At 40.0% G+C, this 26,823-nt stretch overlaps 1 protein-coding gene across 1 annotated transcript in view; it reads left to right on the top strand.

The window, feature by feature from the left end:
* Window positions 1-26,084, top strand: part of LOC122814909 (homeodomain-interacting protein kinase 2-like) — an 89,209-nt gene extending 63,125 nt beyond the window's left edge. Inside the window, exons 5-6 of the mRNA XM_044087174.1 lie at window positions 23,254-23,439; window positions 25,377-26,084. Of these exons, the coding sequence (XP_043943109.1) occupies window positions 23,254-23,439; window positions 25,377-25,385 (195 nt within the window). The 3' untranslated portion in view covers window positions 25,386-26,084. The remainder of the gene's footprint in view (window positions 1-23,253; window positions 23,440-25,376) is intronic.
* Window positions 26,085-26,823: the final 739 nt, after the last annotated feature.

Genomic DNA, 26,823 nt, shown 5'->3' with positions numbered 1-26,823 from the left:
TAGATTTGAAGGGAACACTAGCAACACAACTAAACGTAAGCATCATAGATCCATACTCAAAAATGAGGGACCAATACAGATACATCTGGGGCATCTTCAGGTAAAGACCTGGGCTTGCAGCAAGCCTCCGACTCACCCACCCCCAAAAGGAGCAACACTGTAGCCCCTTTAGGCCCTACAGAAGAGCAGGGAGCAAGCACTCAAAAAATAAACAGCATGGAGGGGCTTTTGGAACTACTAACTAGGAAATGAATGTAGGTAACAATACTAATAGGTTCATAGGTAGGTACTAGGCTATTGGCCCAAGGGCCTACGTAAGCCTAGTCAACAAGGTTCCCTGGCTTACGCCACCCAAGAAAGTTATTTTCCTGTGCCACTGTCAAGCAGAGACACAGAAGTGATCCCTGGAGTGTATTTCCTATTTCCCATCCACTCATCAAGATTTTTCTTGAAGAGTGCTAATGAAGAACTCTGCTTGACATAGATGGGTAACCTGTTCCAGAGTATGGGAAGTCTCTGGGACAGGAATCTATCCCTCCAGTATGTCCTGTTTATTGTGGTGACAAGGTTTAGGTCCCTAGAGTGTGTAGTTCAGAGGAATTGAGATTTCTTTAGGTGTAGCATGTCCAACAGCTTTAAGTTTGACATAGCTTTATATGATAGGCAAGGATCACCTCAGAGTAGGCGATATGCAATGAAGTAAAGCTGGAGTTTTTTGAGACGGTCAGTGTAGGGCATTTGTTTGAGGCCAGTAATCCTCTTTGTGAAGTACTTCTGTGGCCTTTCCAGCTGCTGCAGATGTCTTGTGAGGTACATTCCAAAAGGGGCATTGTACTCTATAATGGGTCTAATGAGTGTCGAGCAGAGAGGAACAATGACCTCTTTTTTCCTGGATGAGGACCCTTTTATGATGAGGTGTGCCATGTAGAAGGACTTCTTGACTACTGTGGCGATGTGACTATCAAAGGAGAGACTACTGTCCACCTGGGTCCCAAGGTCTCTTATCACACATTCGGTGTTAAGTAGATTGCTGCCTATGTGGTAATTCATGGGTATGGAGTTTTTACCAAAGGGGATGATACTGCACTTTTTGGCATTGAGCTTGAGGCCATGGCTCTGACACCAGGCATCTATCTCAGCGAGGCCAATGTGCTAAACATTTCCAATGTTGTTCTGTCAGAAACACAAACAAATTTATTGAATAAAGGTCTCAATTATATCCCTGGTTTCTTTGTTTTGGAAAACATTTTAGCACAGGCTTTTTGTAGATTACTGAATCTTAAATTGCATTTTCATGACACTACTGTCTATTCTGATTCTGATATAGCTTTTACATACCATAAATCTAAATTTGTACCACCAATGCATCTTAATGTTCAACTTTTCCAATCCAGTGTTCTCAAAGATTTACATTTCAACTTTAGGGGTTCTACCAGCAAGGCAAACAACCTCTCAATGATCTATATGGATGCCTTATGGGAGCTAGTCACTAACAAGGAATTTGTGATCATTTCTGCTGATATGGGTGGGGCTGTTGTAGTTATGAATTGGCAGCAATACAATGCTGAAGCATCCAAACAACTTACGGATGGTAGATACTACACTAAAATGCCTTTGGACCCCACATTCATGTTCAAGAAACAGACTGATGATTTCTTGGGGTTAGCTGTACAGGAGGGCATTTTTACTGATAAAATGAAATACCATCTCAGCTAGGACTGTGTCAGTATGGTGTGTGATGTAAAATGCTTTCAGCTAGGATTGTGTCAATATGGTTTGTTTTCATGTATATAAATGTATGATTGCCTATGTCATAAATGATAATTTAATAAAGATGTTTCTTGTTTTAAAAAAAAAACTGAAAAATCTAGATCTATTTGTTGTGTTTTGTACCCAGACTTCAGTCACTGTGAGTGAAAATGTCAAAAGCTTGGGTCTCATGGCATCTATGAATCTCATGAGACCCTTGGAAGTACTCAACATGAGAAAGATACAATGGTATCTGAAGTCGGTTTGGTACCAGCACCAATGCCCATTATCTTTTCAAATCCCAGTTCTGGGATTTGTCTGAAGAGAAATAATTTGGTGGAGACAGCAAATATCCCTAAATCCAGGTCTCTCCTTCTCTGTCCCTTCTCTAAAGCAGTCTGTCAAACAGACGCCTTAGACTTTGCTTGAGGAGCAGTTTCAGGAGAGATAAAAGTACAAGTTGTTTGAAACATTAAGGACAGACACAATGACATAAATATGAAAGAGATGCTTACTCTGATCAAGGCACTCAACTCTCTGAATCATCTTTGGTCCCCTAGACCTCTTCAAGTTTTTACAGACAATACCATAGTAATATGGAACATTAACAAGCAAGGTGGGACCAGGTATTACCCGCTTTACAGACTAGCCATGATAGCTTAGGATATAGCTTTCCAGCACAGGCATCCTACATTCCATCAGAGCAAAATTGTGTGCCAGACCAAACTGAGCAGGACAAAGGTAGACCCTCATGAAAGGAAACTAGATCAGGGGGTCTTCCAAGATTTGATTCATCTCTGGGGGGGTTCCTCAAATAAACCTTTTTGCCTCCTCTCTGAATAAGCTGACAAAATTCTGCTCCAGAACCCCATGCAAGAAGGCCAGGAAGACAGATGCCCTTTCCTTTCCTTTCTTTGGACATGAATGTTCCTGTATGCTTTTCCACCCATTCCACTGCTATCGAAGATACTTCTCAAGATTCAAAGGAATACCCCAATATCATTATTTTATGGTCTTTCTGGACCAGGCAATGCTGGTACTCCCTTCTTTTGGAAATGGCCAAGGGCAATTACCACAAGCTTTCTCACAAAATGCATCTCCTTACACAAGAAAAGTGTATTTTTTACACCCTGACCTCAATCAACTTCAACTGACTGCCTGGATGATAGGGTCCTAATTCGCTTTAGGTGCCTGCTTACTGAGGACATGCAGCAGGTACTAATGGAGGCAATAAAGTTTGCTAGTAGAAAATAGTACATTATTAAATGAAAATGGATTTCTGGCTGGTGCCAACAACATAACCAGCACCCATTCATAGGTAATGAGTTTCTGTTTTTACAATATTTGTGTGAGTTACTATCCTTTGGCCTTACTCCTCCATCAAGGTTCATCTGTCAGCCATTTCAGCATGTCTACCTTTGGATCCCCCTCTTTCAATGCATTCTTCTGTCAAAATGTTTTTGAAAGGGGTTCTGCATAAGAGACTTCCAAGAAAACCTGCGGCTTTTCCTTGGGATATTAATTTTGTAGTAGGGAAGCAAATACTTGTTCCATTTTAACCAGCTCATCAGACTGTCCTGAGGTCTTTAACATGGAAAACTGTTTCACTGATTGTTCTGACCTCTGCAAGTAGAGTATCTGAGTTGTAAGCTCTTATGGTGAGTCAACCCTATCTCATTCTCCAGAGAGACAGGGTTTCTTTGACAATCTTTTTTATTCCTAAAGTAGTATCCAGGATCCCACTCCCTGTTTTCTTTCCTGAACCTAAAAAATGAGGAATAAAGGAACTACATACATTGGATGTCCACAGATAACTCAGGTACTATTTTGACAGAACAAAATCTATTAGATCTTTGGATCAATTGTTCATTTCTCGTGAAGGTAAGAAGAAAGGACAACATGTCAAAACAGACTATTGCCAAATGGCTGTCTCAGGCTATTACCTTTTGTTATTCTCACCACAACAAAAGTATTTCATGCAGGGTCAAGGTCTGCTCTACCAGGGCCTTGGCTTCATCTATGGCTTTTAGATTCTAGAAGCAGCAGCTTAGTCTTCTGTACATACTTTTACAAAGTCCTACAAGCTTGATTCCTTCTCTAGGTCTAGATCAGGCTTGGCTAGTACCAGTCTTCAGGGGCTCCTGGATCCTTCCCCTTCCACCTCCCAAATTTTATAAGTTAGGGTAATCTACCCATATAGCTAAAGTTACTGCAGCAGTGATTAATATGATGAACATAATACAGTTCTGTAAGCATATTTACATAACAGTAGATGTTTGTATGATCACTGCTGCAGTAGTCACTCCCTCCTTCCATCGCTCTTTTTGTTTGCTTTTTTGATTGGGCAAGGTTGTGTATATATGTATATATTTTTACTCCAAGCTATCATCTGTCAGTGCTGAGCCTCTTTCTCTCAGTTGGTGTGAAAGCTCTGAAGGACTTTGTGCTCAAACCTGTGCTTTTAGGCAGTTCAGCTTGAGCTGCCTAATGGTCTGAGCAAGTGGAAGTTGGCTTGAAGCTTTGAAACCAGGCCAGCTGTTATATCCCTGGCAGGATATAACCCATATAGCTGAGGCTACTGCAGCAGTGATCATTCAAACATTTATTGTTATGGTACGTTCACTTACACAACTATCCTTTCCCAAAAAAGATCTTTACCCTGCTGAAGAGTGAGTACTTCAAGACTCAGGGCATCCTGTTTCTTCCTCCTGCTCCTCCTCCCCTTCTCCCTGGCTTTAGCTCAACCCAGCAGCCTGGCAACAAATAGTCCAGACGAGTGGATTCTGAGAAAAATTCAGTGAGGATACTCTTGGCAGTGGACAGAAAATCTTCCTCCCTTCAAACGAATCTCCCTGCACCCTCCAGACCAGACACCCTTGTTTTTTTCCAGTACTCCTTCTCAAATTGTAAACAGAGGAACCATTTCCTGCACCACAAAAGGAAAATAAATTTACACCAGAATCTTTTTGGTACCCCAAAAGGAGCTATCTGGGAGACTAGCATTAGATTTGGTATGCATAAATACCTTTCTGACAGTACCCATATTCAAAATACTCACCCATATGGTCATACACCTTTTTCCAGACCACTGTCTTATGGTAATTTTATATCTGAAGGATACTTATCACATGCCAATTGCTCCCAATTTCAAATTGAGCCTGCAAAAGTCCTTTCTCCTCCTTCACAAAGAATTGTTTTCCTGAAGTGTATAATACATACAGAAAAAGTATGGCCTTTCTGCCAGAAGGCATAGTCCTGTCTGTTCAAAATATTTTCAGGGATTTCTTTCTTCAGTTAACTACCTTCACAAGAGAGTTTCTCAAAATTCCACATGAGAATGATTCAATGGTACTTAAAAAATTGTTGGACCCAGTACCTGCTTCCCTTGGAGTTGCAAGTACTAGTGTTGGATTTTGAGAAATTAGAGTTACAGTGGTTGAGGGATCAATTTTCCATCTCTTTCAACCTTCTGGTTTGAAAGCCGCACTTGCACCTGTTTCCTGCCTTTCCTATAACTAGCCTAGTCCAGTTACAGAGCTCCTGTATCCAGGATTGTTAGTAAGCTTCTGTGCCCCTGAAGCCTTTCTGTGTTGGAAGGAAGCCTTCTAGCTTATCAGTGGGAGTGGTAAGCACTAGGTAGCCTATCTTCCATGGGAAGAGTGAGTTTTGGCCCAGAAATTGTAGTTTATTTGGCCGTTTGGGCAGTTTTCCATCTCTTTCAACTTGCTGGCTTAAAAGCCTGCATTTGTACTTGCTCCCTACCTTTCCTGTAACTAGTCTAGTCCAGGTACAGATTTGCTGTATCCAGGACTCTTTGTAAGCTTCTGAGCACCCCAAGCCTTTCTGTGTTAGAGGGAAGCCTCCTAGCTTATCAGTGGGAGTGGTAAGCATTAGGTAGCCTATCTACCACAAGAGGAGTGGTTCCTGGTCCAGAAATTGTAGCTATTGGCTGTTTGGGCAGTTTTTTTCCATCTCTTTCAACGTTCTGGTTTAAAAGCCGCACTTGCGCTTGTTTCCCACCTTTCTGTAACTAGCCTAGTCCAGATACAGAGTTGCTGTATCCAGGACTGTTGGTAAGCTTCTGAGCCCCACAAGCCTTTCTGTGTTGGAGGAAAGCCTTCTAGCTTATCAATAGGAGTGGTAAGCACTTGGTAGCCTGTCTACCACGAGAGGAGAGGTTCTTGGCCCAGAAATTGTAGTTTATTGACCATTTGGACAGTTTGTCCATCTCTTTCAACTTTCTCGTTTAAAAGACCACATCTGCGCTTGTTTCCCATCTTTCCTGTAACTAACCGACTGGGTAGCACTAGAAAGCCTTAAACTGATACAAGCCTTCTAGCTTAGAAGAGAGACTTTGGAGTGATTAAGCATCAGTTTTCTGTACTTTCTTGCTGTACTTAACTGTTTTCTGCCTAAACGCAGATTTTCCAGCGTTTATTGTGATTTAAAAGCTTGTTTTTTTCACATATTGTACTTATTTGACTGCCTGCACTTTTAAAAAGTTGTTTTTTATTTAAATAATTTGTTTAACTGTTGTAGGCTACACACTAAAGTGTGATAGCCTTTTCTGATCGTTTGTAGTCGTTTAAAGCTGTTTTAAGTGTATTTTTTACTGTTTTTGCCTTATCTTTTCAAAAAAAACTAAATAAGTTCCTTGTTTCCTGCCTTTCTAGGCTAGTATAGTCCAGTTTTCAGGCTATTGCTGAATTCAGGGCTGTGATACTAGGTTCTGAGTTGCCCATACCTTACTTGGATAGAAGGAAGTTTCTCTGTTCACCTGTGAGAGAGGAGAGCTTTGAGCAACCTATCTGTCCCTGGAGGAGTGGTTCCAGCCCAGAAGTTAGTAGTTTATTGGCCATTTTGGGCTAATTTCTATCTCTTTCATTTCCCTACTATAAAAACCATGTTTGCACGGTTTTGCGCACTGGGCAGCGCCGGTTAGCTATGGTTAAATTATTCCTGGCTCCACTAAGTCTCCTCTTCAGTTTTTCCCTTGAAACTAGTCTAACTCTCAACCTAAGCACTGAAAAAGCATCCTACAGCCCAGCACTTGCTCAGAACTAATAGCAAGCACTAATATACCCTGACACTGATTGCCCAGCAGGGCAAGGCTCTTTATTCACCCCTCACCAACCAAGCGACTAAGCAGCTCACCCTTCTATTCAGGCAAGACCAAAGGGCAATTTCAGGTGTACTCTCCAGTCCAGCTGGTGAATCTGGGTATCCTGAGGCAATGTTACAACTGCCTCATGTACACAGACAACCCTCTCCTCCTACCACAAAACACTAACATATGCGAGAGTTGCAATTATACAGCCAAACTGGAAGCTAAGCTGTCTCCACCCAAAACTGGAACAGACAGTCAAGAGGAGAAGGTTAACACTTGCACCACACCTCCAGCCGTACACAGACCTACTAAAACAGCGCTGGCAAAAAATACACATAAATACACAAAATCATACTCGGAGGCCCTAAATAAAAACCTGCAAAAGCATCAGAGATCTCCAAAGCAGACACCCAAACAACCTGCACCTCCCATCACAAACCAGACAACACATAAAAAACAATATCAGTGTGCCGCACAATCACAGCCCTTAAGGCGAAATAACATACCTAACACACTTGTAATAGGTGACTCTATAGTCAGGCACACTGGCGTCCCACTCACTAGGCTGGACAAGCAGAAGGTTACTGTTAGCTGCCTGTTGGGACCCAGAATCCACCACATAACACAAGCACTCAGGTCACTCCAGAACAAGTACAAATATGACTCTGTCATTGTTCATGTTGGTGTGAATGACCTGAGACGTACCTTCCTGGACTACAAGAAAAGAGACATGGAAGAGCTCTCTGATCATGTAGCCCAGGCTGGTATGACCCTGACCCTGAGTAGCATCCTGCCCTCACCAAGAATGGTACCTCAGTATAGAAAAAATGATCAATTTCAACAATTGGCTAAGCTTCTGGTGTCATTCAAAGGGGATCCAGTGTCTGTCAGCCTGGGACAACATGCTCGACAAGCATTCGCAAGAGACGGCTTGCACCTGTCACCCCTAGGCTTTTGAATACTGGCCAAGGCTCTTGCTACCCCCATAGTGCCTTTTTTAGGCAAGGCTCAAAAGTCAAACCCACCTCCTTAAACAGCACAATTAACAAAAAACTGAGGGTTATGCTACTCAACACCAGGAGTTTAAATCTCAAAATGCATGCGCTCGAAGCACTCCTCAGTATGGAGAACGTCGACATCTGTGCAGTAACTGAAACCTGGTTCAAGGCTCCAGAGAGCACCCCAGCACTACCGAGCTACAACTCATACCACACGTTTCGGCCACAGAATACGGACCAAAACACAAAAGGAGGGGGTGTATCCATATTCATCAAGGATACCTACACCTCCAGGTTAGTGGTGCAGCATGATACCTCTGAAATCATCCATGTGCAACTAACATCGGGCAAATCTGAAATGCAAATTGTGGCCTGCTACAAATCACCCTCCATGACCCAGGACCACCATTCCACCTTTCTGGAGACACTGGAAAACATGAAGGTCCTACCGAACACCCTGATATTGGGCGATTTCAATTACCCTACCATTCACTGGGAAAACTACTCGAGTACAAACTCCCAGGCCTAGCGCTTCCTGGAATTCATCAACTCAAACACCCTGGATCAGCTGGTAAACTCCCCTACCAGACGTGAAAACATATTGGACCTGGTCATCACCAACATGGGCGACAGGTGTTCCGCACCGGAGGTCAACCCGACACTGGTTAGATCAGACCATAAACTAATCACTCTGGATGTCCATACTCCACCACCACCCCCAACTAAGGAAACCACAGTAAAAAACTTTTCTAAAGCAAACTTCATCTTACTCAAGACAGAGGTGGTAGGTTTCACAGCCCCCACACTAAAGGATAACGCTGCCCAAGATGCAGAAACCTTTACAAATGCACTCTATGAGCACCTACAAGGATGCATGGATCATGCCATCCCTAGCAAAACTGAGACTCACTTCTCTAAGAGAAGGGAACCAGTTTGGTGGACCCCTGCCATAAACAGGCTATACAATAGAAGGAGGAAACTAGTTCAGAAAAAAAGCAAATCCCAAGAAGGAAAGACATCCCTGATCTGTATCAGTAAGAAACTAAGGTCCCTCATGAAATCATCCAAGGCTAACTTCGAAAGAAAAATAGCCAAGGATTCAAAAGATAACCACAAAGCCTTCTTTAGCTATGTTAAGAATCTAAGTGGCAACTCACAGATACGCACTGAACTAGTGCAAAATAGCACAAAATATACTAAACCTACTGATATTGCCAACATCCTGGCAGATAGATTCAGTGCAAACTTCACCCCCCTCTCACCTCCAAAAGGGCGCACAACAATACCAGAAAAGTGTAGTGTCCCAAAAATCACAGATGCACAGGTGAAAACAGCCCTTTCAAAAGCCAAAAACACAGCGTCAATGGGACCAGATGGTGTCCCAGGCTGCATCTTGCATGAACTACAGAACAAATTAACTCCCCACCTAAACACGCTGTTCACCCTCAGCTTCTCCACAGGCTACATGCCCACAGAATGGTGCACAACAATGGTTATTCCTCTCCACAAAGGAGGGGCCACAACTGACCCTGGCAACTATCGCCCCATAAGCCTGACTAGCCTGGTCTGCAAGGCTATGGAGCGCATCATCATGGAACTCATTAACAAAGACATTGGGAACCTCCAAACACTTGACCCGAACCAGTTCGGCTTTGTTAACAGCAGATCATGCCTACTAAACCTGGTTGACTTCTTCGAGACAGTCACCAAGGCCATAGACGAGGGAAAGGTGGTTCACACAGCCTACCTTGACCTTGCCAAGGCTTTCGACACCATTCCCCACTCGGGTATTACAGAAAAACTCACCAGCCTGAACATAAACCCCTATGTCACGAGATGGGTTGCCAACTGGCTTACAGACAGAACTCACATGGAAAAGAATAGCGGGCTCCAGGTCCTACTCTAAACCAGTCACAAGTGGTGTCCCGCAAGGCTCGGTCCTGGGACCCCTACTGTTCGGCATATACTTCTCAGAAGTACAGGCAAACACAGGAGGACTATGGCTAACTAAGTTCGCCGATGACTGCAAACTGGGAGCAATAACTGACTCTCCGGCTGACACGGACATCCTCGAAAAGGGCCTTACTGAGACGGACACCTGGTGTCAAAGTCATGGCCTCAAGCTAAATGCCAAAAAATGCATAGTCATCCCGTTTGGGAAAAACAAAACACCCACAAATTACCACATAGGTGGCAGCCCCCATAATACAAAAGAGCTAATAAGAGATCTGGGGACCCAGGTAGATAGTAATCTCTCCTTTGACAATCATATTGCCAAAGTAGTTAGGAAATCCTTCTATGTGGCCCATCTAATTACTAAAGGGTTCGCATCTAGAAATAAAGAGGTTATAATGCCCCTCTACTCGTCACTCATTAGACCCATCATAGAGTACAATGCCCCATTTGGGATGTACCTTACAAGACACTTCCAATAGCTGGAAAGACCACAAAAGTACCTCACCAAGAGGATTACTGGCCTCAAACATATGTCCTATGCAGCCTGACTGAAAAAACTCCTGCTGTACTCAGTGGCATATCGCTTACTCAGAGGTGATCTCTGCCTGACTTACAAAGCCATATCCAACTCAGAATTGATGGACATGCTCCACCTAAAGAAATCCAAGTCACTGTGAGCCACGCGCTCTAGTGAGCTAAACCTCAGCACAACAATAAATAGAACATGCTGGAGGGATAGATTCCTGTCACAGAGACTCCTCATGCTTTGGAACAAAATTCCAAACTACATGAGGCAGAGCCCCTCACTAACACTCTTCAAGAGGAACCTTGATGAGTGGATGGGTAACAGAAAATACACCCCTGGGATCACTTCATTGGCTCTACTTGACAGAGAATCAGTTAATTAATCAATGGGGTGACGAAAGCCGACACACTCTGGCTCGGCTTATAAATGCCCTCGGGCAGATAGCCTAGTACCTACCTATGAACCTATGAACCTAAATGTCTCTCAATCCAGACCCACCCTTCTCCCCACAGTCCCCAGTTCAATCAGTCCCAACTAACTTGACAGATTTTGCATGGGGAACAGTGTACAGGAGAGTTCAAGTGTAAGCAAATAGGGTCCTTAGACATTACAAAACACATAAATGTCAAAGAAATGTTAGCAGTGATGCAGACCTTAAAAGTTTTTTACCACTTATGGTTTCCCGGTCCCCCTTTACTGGTCACAGACGACATCATAGTCATGTGGCACCTGAGCAAATGAGGTCATACTTTCTCTTTGCTGGTTGGAAATATTAACCTTACAGCATTCTGTGATGCTTCAGGTCTCATAAATCCTGTCAGAACAAAACAAAGTGGTAAACTGACTAAGCAGTTCTTGGATGGAATCTCACAAGTAGAAATTTGGGACACAGATTTGCCCAGATTTTGCTAGATGTGGGAAACACTTCAAATAGATCTGTTTGCCTCCTTTCATAACAGACATTTGGAAAAATTCTGTTGAAGACATCCTGGAGAACAGAAGCATTCCCTTTCCCTTGGGCGTGGATCAGTCTTTACGCATTTCCACCTTTTTCACTGATACCCAAGGAACATCTGAAGATTCAGAGAGAATTACCAAGGATCATTGTAGTGTCTCCCTTTTGGCCCAGGCAAAGTTGGTTGTCCCTTTTAATAGAACTGCCCAGGGGCAATTACCACAAGCTTCCTCACACTCTGGATCTGCTCACATAGAGTCATGCATGACTGGTGTAACCTAACTTAGAGCAATTGCTACTGACAGCCTGGATGATATACACCTTGTAGGTATTTGTTCTGTAAGAATGTGCAGCAAATAACAGTAGGAGGCATGAAAACTTGCAACAAGAAAATCTTATGTTTACAAGTGGAAGAGAATTTCTAGGTGATGCTTAACTGATATCAGAGGGCCTGGTATGGTATCTACCCCTCTGGTTTTTAAATACTTTTGTGAGGTACTCAACAATAGCTTATCTTATTTATTTAGTTTACTTATTTATCCTTTGTTGACTGGTTAGTCCCAATAGACTACTAGTCTCTTTTCAGGGGAGACCCGAGTTGGTATTTATACTACTATGCATCTATCAAGGTGCATCTTACAGCCATCTCAGCATGCCTGCCTATAGATTCCCCTCTTTTTTAACGGGTCTATATTGAATGTTCAAACATTCAAAATTCCGAGTCTCATATGGTCGACACCATATGATCGGATTTTTGAATGTTCGAACGTTGTAACGGAGATCTCCATACAGCGCATAATGGCAAGGTTTCCCTTTTCTGCACTGTAGTGCAATCTCAGAGTTGGTATATTTAAAGAGTGGGTGGGTACAGGGGTGCTTGCCCCCCTGCTTAAAACGTTCAGGTAGGTGTTTTGTGTAGTTTATTTTTTTTATTATTAGATATTTGAACTATTGAAAGTTCAATCAGATGGTGTCGACCATACGGCAGTCGAACTTTCAAAAGTTTGTTTATCTAATATAGATCCTTTTTAAACACCTTTATTGAATTATCACTTAAGCCATAGACAAACATACATTTATATAAAAGAAAACAAACAGCATTAACAAGTTCACAGTTACAAACATTATGCATCACATATATTCATTTTCACAATTATCATCAGTCCAACGATACTTAAATTGATCAATGACTGCTTTCCCTTAAACCTCACTTCTCTTCCAAAACATTATTCTGCATATATTGTTCCACAATTTCCACTTCTTCTATGTAGTTTGCCCCTAGTCATTTCTAAAGATACCACTTGCAGTTCTTTTATCTGTGTTACAATATCCACTACTTCAAATATAGTTGGTTTATACTTTGATTTCCTTTTTCTAGGAATTGCTTTTTTGTCAGCAACCAGAATTAAACTTAACTAGCCCTTACTATGTCTAGGCAGTTTAGATCCTGCATCCCAGCTCAAAATAATAATTTTATTAGTTACACCCATTTCTTCACCCAATATTTCTAACAGAGTATTCTGTGGGGAATTTTTAAAGTCTGCCAGCCCATTACACTCTCAAAATATATGTTCCCAGTTATCTCTTTATTCCCCATCATACCTCCATCATTTGCCGTCTGCGCTTGGGGTATAAAAATACCTATACAAACACTTCCATGGAAAAATCCTAAATCTTCTATACGTATTTGGGACCCATATATATGTCCTCTCATTGTTTCCTTGTGAATTGGTTATCCAATCTCTCTTCTTTTCTAACCTCTTCTGATTGATTCCTTTAGTTATCATGCAATATTTTATATACCCTGCTAATTATCCATTTTTTCACAACAGCTTCTGTTCTAGATTCAACTGAAAGCTCTAGCAGAGCAGGTCTTTCATTTAGGATTCCCCTGTCCCTTTCTCCTTGCCTATACTCTCATATCAGTCCCTGAAAGAGAAGGATGCCTCTAGCCTGCAGTCCAAATGCCTTCTTGACCTCTTGTCACTCTATTACTTTTCCTCTCTAGTTATTTGCTCCCAATACCTTGGTTCTTTTGCCAGTTTTTCCAAGTAAACTACAGCCTCTTCTTGCCTATTCTCTGTACCCCTAATTGCATCCCTATTAGCAGAATCTTCTTTCTCCATTTTTGTGTTGGATTAGTTCTTAAAATACTTTGTTGCTTTATGAATATAATATTCTTTTTGGCTATTGTTATTTTCCCTAAAGAATCTGTATCCAAAATCCCACTCACTCCTTGTTTCTTGAATTCCCCCCTGCTTTATCATCATAACTTTTTACTTTGAATTATAGATTTCTGGTTGTGTTATGTATATAAGCCTTAACTGTATAGCTCTAAAATATCCCTTCAGATCAGGGAATCCTAAACCACCTTGTTCTACTGGAAGGGTCAGCTTATCCCACTTGACCCTTGCCCTCTTCCCCTCTCAGATAAAATCATTCAACTCTTTATTAATTACTGTCTACAACTTGTCCCCTGGCTAATAAAAATATGTTTGACCTGTATATAAAACTAAAGAAATTAAAAACATTTTCACTGCTTGTGTTTTGCTATCCATATCCATAAGGAAGAGTTTTTTCAGTTTTTGTATTATCTTTAGTTTAGTCTCTTCTCACAAATTTATACTTGCCATAACAGATTCCATTTTAACCCAATTTTATCATGTCCCTATGGCTGAACCAATTCATGTGTGGACTCATAGTTTACAGCTATAGTCTTTGTTTTGTTTTAGTTAATTTTATATCCAGAAAATACTTGAACTGTCTCAAAGTGTTCCACAACACTGAAATGTCCTTTTCTGGTTTTATCATGTACAAAATAATGTCATCTGCAAATAAAGTCAACTTTTCTCGATTACCATGCCAATTATATCCTTGAATTTCTGAATACTTGATTTTCTCTGCCAGGGGAAGTAAATATAACGCAAATAACAAAGGGAAAAAGGACACCCCTGCCTGTTTCTTCTGTTCAGCATGAATCCCCTTTTCCATCTCTTCCATCTCTTTTTGTGGTCGAACAGTTTATGAAAGGAGTGTTGAACATGAGACCCCCTTAAAAGAAAATTTCTCCTCCTTGGGATCTTAACTTTGTTCTTGAAAAAAATGACCTTATCTCCTTTTAAACCTGCCTTTCAAGCTGATTTTAGGTACATCACTTGGAAACCTGTTTTGCTTATTGCTCTGACATTTGCAAGGTGAATCTCTGAGCTGAAAGCTCTCATGGTAGGCCAACCTTATCTGATTTTCCACAAGGACACTACTACTACTCACTAATACCTTTTCATGCCATACATTTTTTTTTCTGAATTTACTCTAATAAAGCAAGCCATTAATCTTCCAGTTTTCTTTCCAGAACCTAAAAATAAGGGAGAGAAGATTCTTTATACCTTAGATTTCCTCAGGTAGTTCAGGAACTACCTTGACAGAACTAAACCCTTCAGGAAAACTAAACATCTGTTTATTTCCTGTTCTGGGGCTAACAGAGTCACGCTCTCTGTAAGGAAGAGATTGTTCATTGTTTATCCTCTACTATTTTTTTTTGTTACTCCCACCACAGTAAATCTATTCCAGGCAAGGGTAAGAGACATTCCACCAGAGCCTAATCCTGTTTGGTGGCATATTGGAAAGGAGTGTGACTCTGAGAACATTCTAAAGGCAGCAACTTGGTCCTGTTTTCATACCTTTACAAAGCACTACAAACTGGATTCTTTCTCAGGTTCCAGAGCAGGCTTTGCAAGGCCCATTCTCTAGGGCTCTCGGAGCCTTATCCTTCCTCCTACCAAGTAGGGTAAGCTTTGGGAATCTACCCCAAATTCCACCGAGGCAGTGGGAATGATGAACATAGTACAATTTCTCAAGTCCTACTTACCTGTAAAAGTAGATGTTCAAATTTCACACTGCCTTAGTGGCAGCACCCACTCATCATGCCCCGATTTTGTAAATAGTTTGATAGTATCCAACCTTGTTGTGTTATTGGTTGGCTTTGATTATTTGTGTTTGTGTTTTATGGTTGCATATTGGTTGTTTTTAGGCAATTCTTGCTTCTGGTCCTCCTTGATTCATCCTACTTAGCAAAAAAAAGCATGATTGACTTTTTGTAACAGGGCTTTGACTTCCCCTGATGGAGGGGCTTAGCTAATCCCCTATCAGAGAGATTCAGAGGAAGGGATTCTGAGCTCTGAAAAGCTGCTGGTGTAGGCTTGTATGCAGGCACAGAACTCATATGCCACCGAGGCAGTGTGAAATTTACTGTTATAGGTAAAGAGGACTTATGCAATTGTACTTTCTTTGCATTACATTATTTCATTTCAGCTGGTTTGAACATTCCACACCATCTGATATTATTCTGCAGTTGAGTGTGTTTTAACTGTTTACACCTTTAACAGCAAGGGGTCTATATCATATAATTGAAAACACTATTAGTCGAACACTAATAAAACCCTAAATGCCGAACAAACATTTCAGTGAAAACTTTCCCTGGATTTAAAACCAGTTGGTCAACCCAGCAAACTACACAAAAATATCACCAAATAAAACCCATTCTAGTGGGGGGTGCTATACCCCCACACCCCCCAATGTGGGGGGGGGGCTACACCGCAACACTCTCCCTAACTAAATATACCAACTCTGAGATCACACTACAGTGGGGAAAAAGACAAATCCCCGATGACAGACAGGTTGTTTTCCCAGCGAAACGTTTTGCTGAAAAATTCGCTCAACATTTAGACTTTGGGCTTATTAGTCTTTGACTAATAAGCATTCAACTAATAATGTTTTCAATTATATGATATAGACCTGACTAAAAGTGGGTGCACATGGTACAGGCATCACTAATCATGTCTGGAATGTTTTCATCCTTATTGAGGAAGATTTTCACCATCAAGATAACAGTCTGTGTATGTGTGTAAAATATTATCCACTTTCCCTTAATTGCAAGGGTTTTGTGACATCCATTTCACTTATTGTGCAATGGCTGACTTTCATACAACTTCTTATTCTGGCCTAGGGCCTCTACTGACCTCAGTTCCCAGCTATGTTGCACTACCATTTGGCTATTTTATTCCTCTGCTGGCCATGTACCTTGCAATGACCTATAGGAGTTTATCTGTTTTCACATCTTAACCATTTTCTTCATAACAGAACATCTGAAAAATGTTCTTTTATATAATAGGTAAGATTCAAATCACACTAACAGCACTGACCTTCATGTTTATTGATTCACTCATGCAGCTATAGCAAGGTGGGCTGGTATACATTAATTTGTGCAAAGGCACATTTCTGAATGGCCATATACGTGAAACGTTTAGCCGAATTCCTTTACACCGAGGTCCCAAAATGTCGCAAGAATATCGAACTTCGACAGTCCAGATCGCTCCACCGCCAAAAATGAGTGCTAACATGGGTCAAAAAGGGGGCGAGGTTTTGTAATTCGGCGATTCGGTTTTCGAATTTCGTGGTTCGCAGTTCACGGAAGCAGAGTCGCAGATGTGGCCACCAAACTTTTGAAGGTAAACTGGCTGGGCTGCCTTGTTTCATTCAAGCCTACATCATTTGAATGGCAGACCACATATAGTGCAGTTATTTCAGTGGTAACTTAATTGCGATACTGAATTTGTGGTATTCACTGCTGTGATTAAGCAATTTAAATGTAAAAAAATTATTTTAACTGAACAAGTAAGTCAGTTTAAAACAATTTTTATCACAATTAAATTGTAATTCATATTCCAGCTGTCATCAGTCAGGAATGTGACAGCACATTAACTGGTAATGAATTAAAACAAGCTTAAGAAGTATCCCTTTCAAACAAGTCTAATGTATAAAAGTAGTTGCATGAATAGCTTTCAACCTCTTAGAGAAAAAATTCTGGACAAAGCCATAAAGAATTGGGGTACAAAGGCCCAAAATAGGGATGATTTTTTTAAATACTGCTCTTACAAACTTAGGAAATTGATAGAATAACAGGTCCTGCATTAGCATGTAAAGGTATGCAGTCTGAAACTTGAATGTCTGTCATTATTTTCTGACTTTGATCCTGAATTATCTACCCTTAATTTGCCAGAAAAAACATAATTTTATAGAAAGAGACCAAAAATATGAGGCAAAAATCTGGACAGTTGAGAGGTATGGTTACGTGGCCAGGCCCTTCAGTCATGCTAAGTTACCCACTTCTGTCACTGTTTACCCAGCCAGGTTTCATCCTTTTAGGTAAAGCAGCATGGCGGTTAAGCCTACTGACCATCATCAGTACAAAGGTCACTGCAGGTATCAAACCAAACTGTCCACCTAGTCGCAGTGGTTATGCATTTATTTTGGGATTAGTAAAAGCTGAAAGACATGGTTTAAGTGCATCGAAGATAAAGGAGATTTGCAGTGCATGTAGTACCTTACGTAAAAGAAAAATGCAAAACTGGGAAGAAAACTAAAAGAAAATAGTCATTAATATACTGTTAGATTCTTTTTCAAAACACTTCTTGAATGCAGAAAAGTTTTTCTCAAATGTGCCAGTGACATAAACAATACTTACAGATACCAGCTTTTCTTCTTCTTCAATACATACTTTACTATAAAGGCACAGATATTTCAGATCATTTCTATTTTTAGGACAATAGCACCTATACATTTTTCAAGTTTCAGGGACACCTTCCAGTCTACCTTCATCATTCATGCAGAGCTCCCTGAAGACTCTCTTCATATCATTTCTAGACCTAGAGATCAGAAATCTAACCTCCTCAAAAAAGTGGTTACCATGACGTAGCCCAACAGATGCCTGCTCCTGATTAGTTGTCATGGAGAGCTTCTCAGAGCTTTGCCTGTCTGCTCTGCATTTCTAATGAGCTCAGCAGCTCCTTCTCATGACAAACCCACTAGTAAAGGTCACTGGTATACAGGCAGCAGATGCTTTACCGCCAAAAGTGGAGAGTTTTACCAGACTCAGTAGTCACTGTGTCTTTATATATATATAAGTATATATATATATATATATATATATATATATATATATATATATATATACAGAGAGAGAGAGAGAGTTATACAGTCGTGCGCTCACACACACACACACACACACACACACACACACACACACACACACACACACACACACACAGGCACACCAGCAAATTATCAAATATGCATTTGTTTAATATGTTACAGTGTGGAATGTTTTGTTGAATTTTAGAATTTTCAAACATCTGTGCTACTGAGTTTCTCTTTTGTCAAAGGAACCAAGTGGGTTTTCAATACGGGTGGTGGTGTATGTGTGTTTGTGCATATGCAGGTTATAGTTAGGGTTGGACAATGGAATACTTTTGCAGCTTTGGTATATATGCAAGTGTTTATGGCTAAGGTTACAATTAGTGTTAGGTAAAGGGATAGTTTTAGTGTTCTCTGTCAGTGTGTGTGTGTGTGTGTGTGTGTGTATGTGTGTGTATGTGTGTGTGTCTGTGTGTGTGTGTGTGTGTGTATATGCAGTGCTTGTGCGCATGCTTGTATGTAGTGTATATTTGCCTTGTGTAGTGCTAGTGTTGTGGAAAGGGTTTTCTATGATGTAGGGTTAGGACCAGTGGCAGATTTAGTTCTAGGATAATAAACCATTACTAAGTTGGTACAGGGCACCTTAGTAATGCCTGGTAATCCTAACATTGCCCTGCCCCAACCTTAAACCTTTACTTAGACAACACCCCTTCATAACACTACCACTACTCAAAAACAGAGCTTAGTGTTACAAATGGGTTTTGTTGTAAAGTTTGCAAAAAGAAATTGCCTTCCTCTTGTGTTTGTTTGCAATTTCAGTGTTTAGGGCTTTCCCTAATAAGAATGTTCGAAATGTCTTTGCTGCTGTTTTGCACTATACATTAAGCATTTTGATAATTCAGACTAAATATAATATATAAACTGTTTTATATATATGGAGCATTTTATATATTCTGGAGCATTTCTCCCCGGGCCTCTGCTGAAAACAGGATCTGTGGAACCTAGTCGGACTTTCCCGGTCAACAAATGTTAAATAAAAATTAAAAAAAAAAAAAAATATATATATATATATATACACACACACACACACACACATATATATATATATATATATATATATATATATATGTGTGTGTGTGTGTGTGTAGCTACTTAAGTTAATAAGAACTTTGGTAGATTGAAAAACAAAATAATGACAAAAAAGGGTTGACAAAAAAAAAAAAATCAACAGTCCAGTGGGCATGTTCCAAGACATAACTTTGAAACACACAAATTAAAAACAATGTTTTTTGCAGATGGACAATCCCCTTCTACTACCATGTGGGGTGCTGCACCCCACACACCCCCTGCTAACTAAATGTACTAACTCCAAGATCACACAATACCAGGAAAAGGGCATATTCCCCAATTCCAGTATTAAAGCGATCTTGCACAAAAAAAAAAAAAAAGCCATTCAGCTTTGCAGTCAACCAAATGCAACAAGCAAGAAAACTGTCAACTAAAATAGCAGTCAACTAATGTTTAGCGTTACCATATATAAAAATATATAGGTCTATATTATTTCACTGAGTTTCTGAATATGACTGAGTTTTTGAAAAACTGAAAAATAAAAAATCTACGTTTTTGCAAAGGGGCAAGCCCCCCTTGCACTCTCCCCAACACCCACTGCAAATTATATATAACAACTCCAAGATCGCACCACAGTGGGGAAAATGATAAATTCCCCTTTGAAGCAGTTCTCTATAGATCGGGGAATTTACCCTTTTCCCCAGTGAGTGTACTGCAATCTCTGAGTTGATATACATAGTTTGCAGGGGTGTGGGGATGCAGGGGGGCTTGCCCTCCTGTAAAAAACGTAGATTTTTTTTCAGGTTTTTGGAAACTCAAGACCATATGAATTTTGAATCTCTGAAAACTCAAAAACTTCACTTACCCGAAATCCCAAAACACCGACATTCGAAATGCTGATCCCAAAGCGCCGACTCTTCACATGCCCGACTGTTCAGAACACCGACGTGCATAAGACCGACTTTCTAGGAAAACAGCATGTGGAGTATGCATAATAACATAGTCACAAACCTTTAAGTAGCCCATTGTATGTCTGTTAAGAAACAGTAAGCCGTTGTATGTCCGCCAAGAGCCAATACCATAAAGTCCATCACTAAACATGAGTATATCTGAAACAGTAAAGCAAGGCTGGGTAGAACAGTGACATTACGTAATCAATCACATAACTCCATTGTATAGTAGAATAAATAGGTCCTTGTATCTTTAACACATTGTACTACGTACCTAAGAAAACATGGCTGAACATGTTGAAGACGCTCCTGGGATTATCGGCAATGTGTACCAAACAGTTAATTCACAGAAGGATAAAGTACTGCTGGTGATCAATGGCTTTCTGTATCACTTGGAAAGGTGTCAGAATGCACGGAGGTACTGAGGATGTAAATACAAGTCAACCCAGAAGTGCAGAGGAAGAGCTGTCACTACTCTTGTACCGGACAGTGAAAAGCTAGAGAAGACAGTAGCACATCACCATTCTGGAGATCCAGGGGAGGTAGAAAGATATGTCATGTGCAATGATTTGAAAGTTAGAGCAAGTTACAGGAGAGACACACCATGCCTACTAGTAGAGGATGCGTTGGCTACCACCTCGTTAGATAGAATACATAGCATCCCTCATAGGAAGGCATTACTGCAACAGGTAGGACATGTCCACTGGAAAAAAGCCATTACGCATGCTGACAGTGCAGTAACCTTGGATAACACAGATTTCTCAAAATACTCATTAAAGACTGGCACATTTGTAAGCAAGAAAATGTCTGATACTACAACTGACACCATAGTACAGGTGTTCACTACAGTTAACAACCTATATGACCTAAGTCATACTACAATATGGTTAATGGACGGGACCTTCTTTGCAAAAGGGGTAACCATAAGGCAACTGTATAGTGTGCACAGGCTAGTGAAATACGGGAGTTATATCAAGGCTGCGCCACTATTATTTTCCTTTGTGTCTAAAAAGTCCCTCAAGTCCTATAACTTTCTATGCACTGTATTTTCCATCTAATGAGTGAGCATGGGTTTGAGGTCATTGTGCGTTTACATCTATATTGTATATGACTTCAAAGTGGCTGCAGTTAAAAGTGTACGACTGAATGTCCCAGGTGCACAATCAAAGGGCTGCTTGTTCCACTTTGGCCAAAACCTGTGGTGAAAAGTACAAGCATTGGGTTTAGCATCACTTTATAACAGTAGCTCCTCATTTCAGCTTGCTGTGAAGTCTCTGGCCACATTAGCGTTTGTGAAGGAATGTGAGGTACAGCACACATTCCAGAGCATTGGGGATACCTTTCCTGTTGAAGGTAGAAAACTGTTAAAGTACTTCTCCAATTGGTACGTGCATGGCCGCTTGCATAAATTCAATACTCGTATCTTATCTAGTGTACGTTTCCCACTGCTGTTTCCTATTTCATTTTGGAACGTATATGAATTGAATGAGTTCTTTCTACCATGCCCCCAAAATTCTGTAGAAGCATGGCACAGGAGACTAAAATGTCTCCTGGGTGGCAGCGGTACAGATCTAAGTGTACTTATGGCAGCATTGGTACAGGAACAGGACCGTGTGGATGAATTGAGGGTGAGGATGGCTACAGGATTTCTACCATCCCCAAAGAAGAGGAAACTGATTTTGCACCACCAGCAGTTTGAGATGGTATTATCCAATAAGAAGACATACTCTTTACCCCAGTTCGTAACAGCCATAGCTAAGTTACTGAAAATGGAATGGAATGGGTATTCCAGTCAGTGGATGTTACCTTGCAGGTGGGATCATACGTGTCAGTGCCATTACGTGTTATGGATGGGACTTCAGAATGTAGTATATGTCACAGTATGGACTCACACGTCACAGGAATCTGCATATGAGACGTACATTTCGCTAACGGGAGATGTCAGCATATTATGAGAGGTGTTGATTTGGTAAATATATTACTTACAGAACGTGAGGCGATACACTTTGTGTCTTATATGGACAGATGTCTGGAAAGCAGCAGTTGATAAATGCGTGGTTAGTTGCTGTCTGGTAGACTTCAACACTTCTGTATTACCTTATTTAGGTTCTACAGTACTGTGCCGACAGTTAGCATTTGAAGATATGGCAGTTTCTGTTTAGGTACTCTATTTGCTTTGGCCCTGCCACTTGTGCTTTTGCTAACAGGACGTTATATTGCCAATAGTGTGGTATTCAGTGTTTTGCACTACGGGATTGTGATTGTCGGTGTTGTGGGAGTCGGGATTGTGAATGTCGGTGTAGTGGAAGTCGGGATTGTCATTATCGGTGTTGTGGAAGTCGGGATTGTCATTGTCAGTATTGTGGAAGTCAATCTTATGCACGTCGGTGTTGTGGAAGTCGGTCTTATGCACGTCGGTGTTCTGACCAGTCGGGCATATGAGGATTCGGCGTTTTGGGCTCGGTATTTCGAATGTCGGTGTTTTGAGATTTCGGGTAAGTGAAGTAGACCCATGTATATATATATATATATATATATATATATATATATATATATATATATATATATATATGTGTGTGTATATGTATATGTGTATATATATATATATATATATATATATATATATATATATATATATATATATATATATACACACATATATATATATATATATATATATATATATATATACATATATATATATATATATATATATATATATATGTATATATATATATATATATATATATATATATATATATACATATATACATATATACATATATATATACATATATATATATATATAGAGAGAGAGAGAGAGAGACAGGCATACAAACATATAACCTGAATGTAAAGGGCATATTTATAAACTACTATTATACTCACTAATTATGTTAAAGACATTTTCATGCTTTTAACTATTTGAAGTAATAACAAAGCTGTTTTTGGTTTTCCATTTCCCTTATCAGGTGAATATGCCACAAAAGTTAAGGAGAAATGACCTTCTGATGGAACAGGCAGACCGATCTGCATTTGCTGATTTGCTAAAGCAGATGCTTACTATCGACGCAGCTAAGAGGATCACTGCTGCTGGAATTCTAAGACATTCATTTCTGAACATGACTCATCTACTTCAGTTTTCCAGAATTTGCACAGTAAGGAAGATTCTGTTCTTTTAGAACTTTACATATATATTGTCTAACTAACTGTTCTTTTGAAGATGGTCAGCGGTATTCAGTATGTTAAGAATATTTCAATGAAGAAGAGTACATTAAGAGATGTTACAGTGCAGTGTCAACTAGCTCTGTTCTTTTAATTTTGGCAGGTAAAGCATGTAAAACTGAAGTTTATTTTTACACCTGCAATACAACTTTCATCAGAGTGCTATGGTGGCTCTCCATACTTAATGAAGTGATCTATTGTTAAATACTTTTGGGGATTACTTTCCTAGGCTTGAGGGAATTGTGACACTCCTGTTGACAAGTTGTGGGGGGAGGGGGACTGGCTTTTACAAACGCAGGGGAAGTAATGGCCAAATTAAGTCAGATTCAACTCAAGCTGTTCCAAGAGGAGAGATTGAATATATGGGTTTGTACATCTGAGTCACTCTGCTAGCTACCTGCTTGGACAACCTACATCCCTTCTTAATTTTCAGTGATGACTTCACAAAACTTGCTCATTACACCATCTTATTTTTGACAAGTGAAAAAAATTTAGACCTGCTTATGTGACATGCCTTATTCTCCTTTACAAGTATATTTTACAGCATATATTCAAATTGGCCCTCCAAATTATCAGTTTTATTTTGTGCTTCTACAGCTTGCTGGTGGACTTGCAAAAACTTCAAGCATTTCTAGACTCTTTACATATCCTTCCAAAAATCCAAAGATATGCCACAACTCAAATTTCACTTCTTCTAAACTTGTCATGATTTCCTTAACATACACTCAGGTAATTTATCAATGAATGAAGACAGCTGTGGTAGCCATCTTTCATCTTGATTATCATCATTACAAATTTCTTTCTCCATATTAACTGTTTCTACTAACATTTCCATTTCCTTAAATAGTTTAATCACTGTAATATTTGCCAATTAGTTACCATCACTGGTATCAAAAAAGGAAATTTGATAAAATATATACAAGATACATGAAAACAATCGTTTGCAGTTGAAACACAGAAAATAAGGGAGATAAACACCCTTAAAAGCACCTTGCAACTCAACAGAGAATGGGTTTTAGTGTTCCTTCCTTGATCTTTGCTATCAGGCATATAGTCATTAGAAATATGGGTAAACCATACAGGGGCTTGCTGTGCCGTAGGAAAAAAAAGAACACCAGTGTCTCTTGCCCTACTACACAGATCAGAAGGGAGAGATAACATCTTCCTGACCAGTAAAGAAGTTAAGGGTCCAGAGTCCTCCATTTCTGAAAGAGTCTGAGCAGGCATGACCTTTGAATCCATCTCATTCACTGGCACTGAAAGGAATACCACCCAGTGCTAGAAGATCAGCACTTTCTGACTTAGAGGGTTTTGCCTTGTACCCCCTTGCTTATTCGGATTCCATAATATGGGTTGGTTATTTGAATGGAGGAGGAACTATCTCCTAGGCGTTTTGGTTCTGCAGCAGGCAAGTGCAGTTGTCTTACCCAATTTGTTGGTTGTGTGGTCAAAGTCAGAAGTTTTAGACCTCTTAGTATTATCACTAAGATGCAGACGAATCAAGAATTAATTAAGCACGGTAGCACTTTGGCCTGCCATGATGTGCTTTTAAAAATTTAATGAGACACTGTACACAAAACTCACACCTGCTAAACCAGCGATACTGTTAGCAGAATGCAGTCATAATATTTTAATGTGAGAAAATGTTGTTTGGTATGTTTTCTTGCTTTTGTAGCATGTACATAAAGGTCTTAAATATTTATTTTTAATCCCAGATGTTCTCATTAATAAAGGAGTGCAGGATGTTAGAAACACAAAAAAAAAATCAAGTGCCATAAATAATTATCTTCTGATGCATATTTGAAGGTCTGTTATGCCTACAGGTCTGTTTTTTGTCCATGCTAACAATTATTTTATTTCTGTTTCCCAGAAATGCTGATGCACAATAACCACTCATCATGGAGAAGCTATTTTTTTAGCAGAACAAAATACACTGCTTTCAGCACAGTCATTGAATGGTAGCCTGGCTCATACGACAAGCCAACAACCAACCAGCAGCAATTCATCCTCTAAGTCCCTCTAAGGTGGTGACTCTCCAAGTCAAGTTATTTGTAAACTTCTCTCTAGAAACAGTGGGCAATGACCACAAACACCACTTTCCTAATGCAAGATATATGAAAAGAAATTGTTTGCAAAACTGGCCTTTGTTTTTACAGTAGAGTCAGACTGTCAGAAGACTAAGAAATAAAAAAGGGTACCAGTGTGTGTGTGTGTGTGTCTGTAGTATATGGACGAACAATCCATGGCAGGGCTAGCCACCCCTGATGTGATGATGGTAACTACTGATGGTGCAAAAATGGGAAAAAGGGGGTTACGGATGGATTCAGCAGACCTTTTTCCTTCAGTGATGGTTTGATATATATGTGGCTTCTTTCCATCACTTAGTCTTCTGACATTTTCACTTAGAAAACTAGTCTTTCTCAACATTTACATTACCTATTACTTGTAGACAGGAGCTTATGAATGAAGATGGCTTGAAGTGCAGCCTACTGTTATGGTTTTGAGTAGGACTACCTAGAGATGGATGATGTCATGTTAATCCTCTGTACATCGAATGCGATTAAAAAGGAAGAGAAAGCGTTGTTGTTCAACTGTGTCTTAATTACAGGAATAATAGTCAAAACATTCACAGTCTTTGCATCAGTGCTAGGGTACATTATAGTGCAGAAAATCCAGACTTGTGTTTTCTGTAAATTTCTACAAATAGCTGCCCATATCTTGGGAACCATACCAGATGTACATATAATATCAGTATACTTTTGTTCAGCCATACACGAACCTTCATATTAGTTTATTCATTAGTTTAAGGCATATGACAGCAAGTATCTCTTTTCTTGGTATTTGTTTATTTAGATAGTATGAAAAATATGAAAAAATATACCTGTTTGTATAATTAACAATGTAAACAACAATCTATCTCTCAGGTCACAAACTGAACCTTTGGCCATATGGGTCACACTCAGGATGCCATCTCTATACCCCACAGACCAGGTTGGCTTTTGTTTACACTACTATACATACAGAAATACTGCACATCTTTCTAATAGCACAATATTTCTTTCCAGACTGACTGATTGCTAACCAGGCTGGTCCTACTAGGAGAGTCCATATGCAGTGGTACCCTAAGGAGAAAAATCAAAAAGACTCGTAAAAACAATAAAGAAGAAACTAAATACCTACAGTTTGGTTAACTGGAGCATAACAGTTTAATGCTGTGATTAAACAATGGAAAGTGAAGGGTTAAAATTCACATACTTGACAAAATAATGAGCCAGATAATTAAAAACAGTAGGAGTCTGTGATGTTATTCAGAAGTC

The sequence above is a fragment of the Protopterus annectens genome, chromosome 11.part0 (assembly GCF_019279795.1).
Source record: "Protopterus annectens isolate FY-2018-M chromosome 11.part0, PAN1.0, whole genome shotgun sequence".
In the NCBI taxonomy this organism is placed as follows: domain Eukaryota; kingdom Metazoa; phylum Chordata; order Ceratodontiformes; family Protopteridae; genus Protopterus; species Protopterus annectens.
The sequence above is the reverse complement of the archived record's forward strand: the minus strand, read 5'-3'. Positions and strand labels throughout refer to the sequence as shown.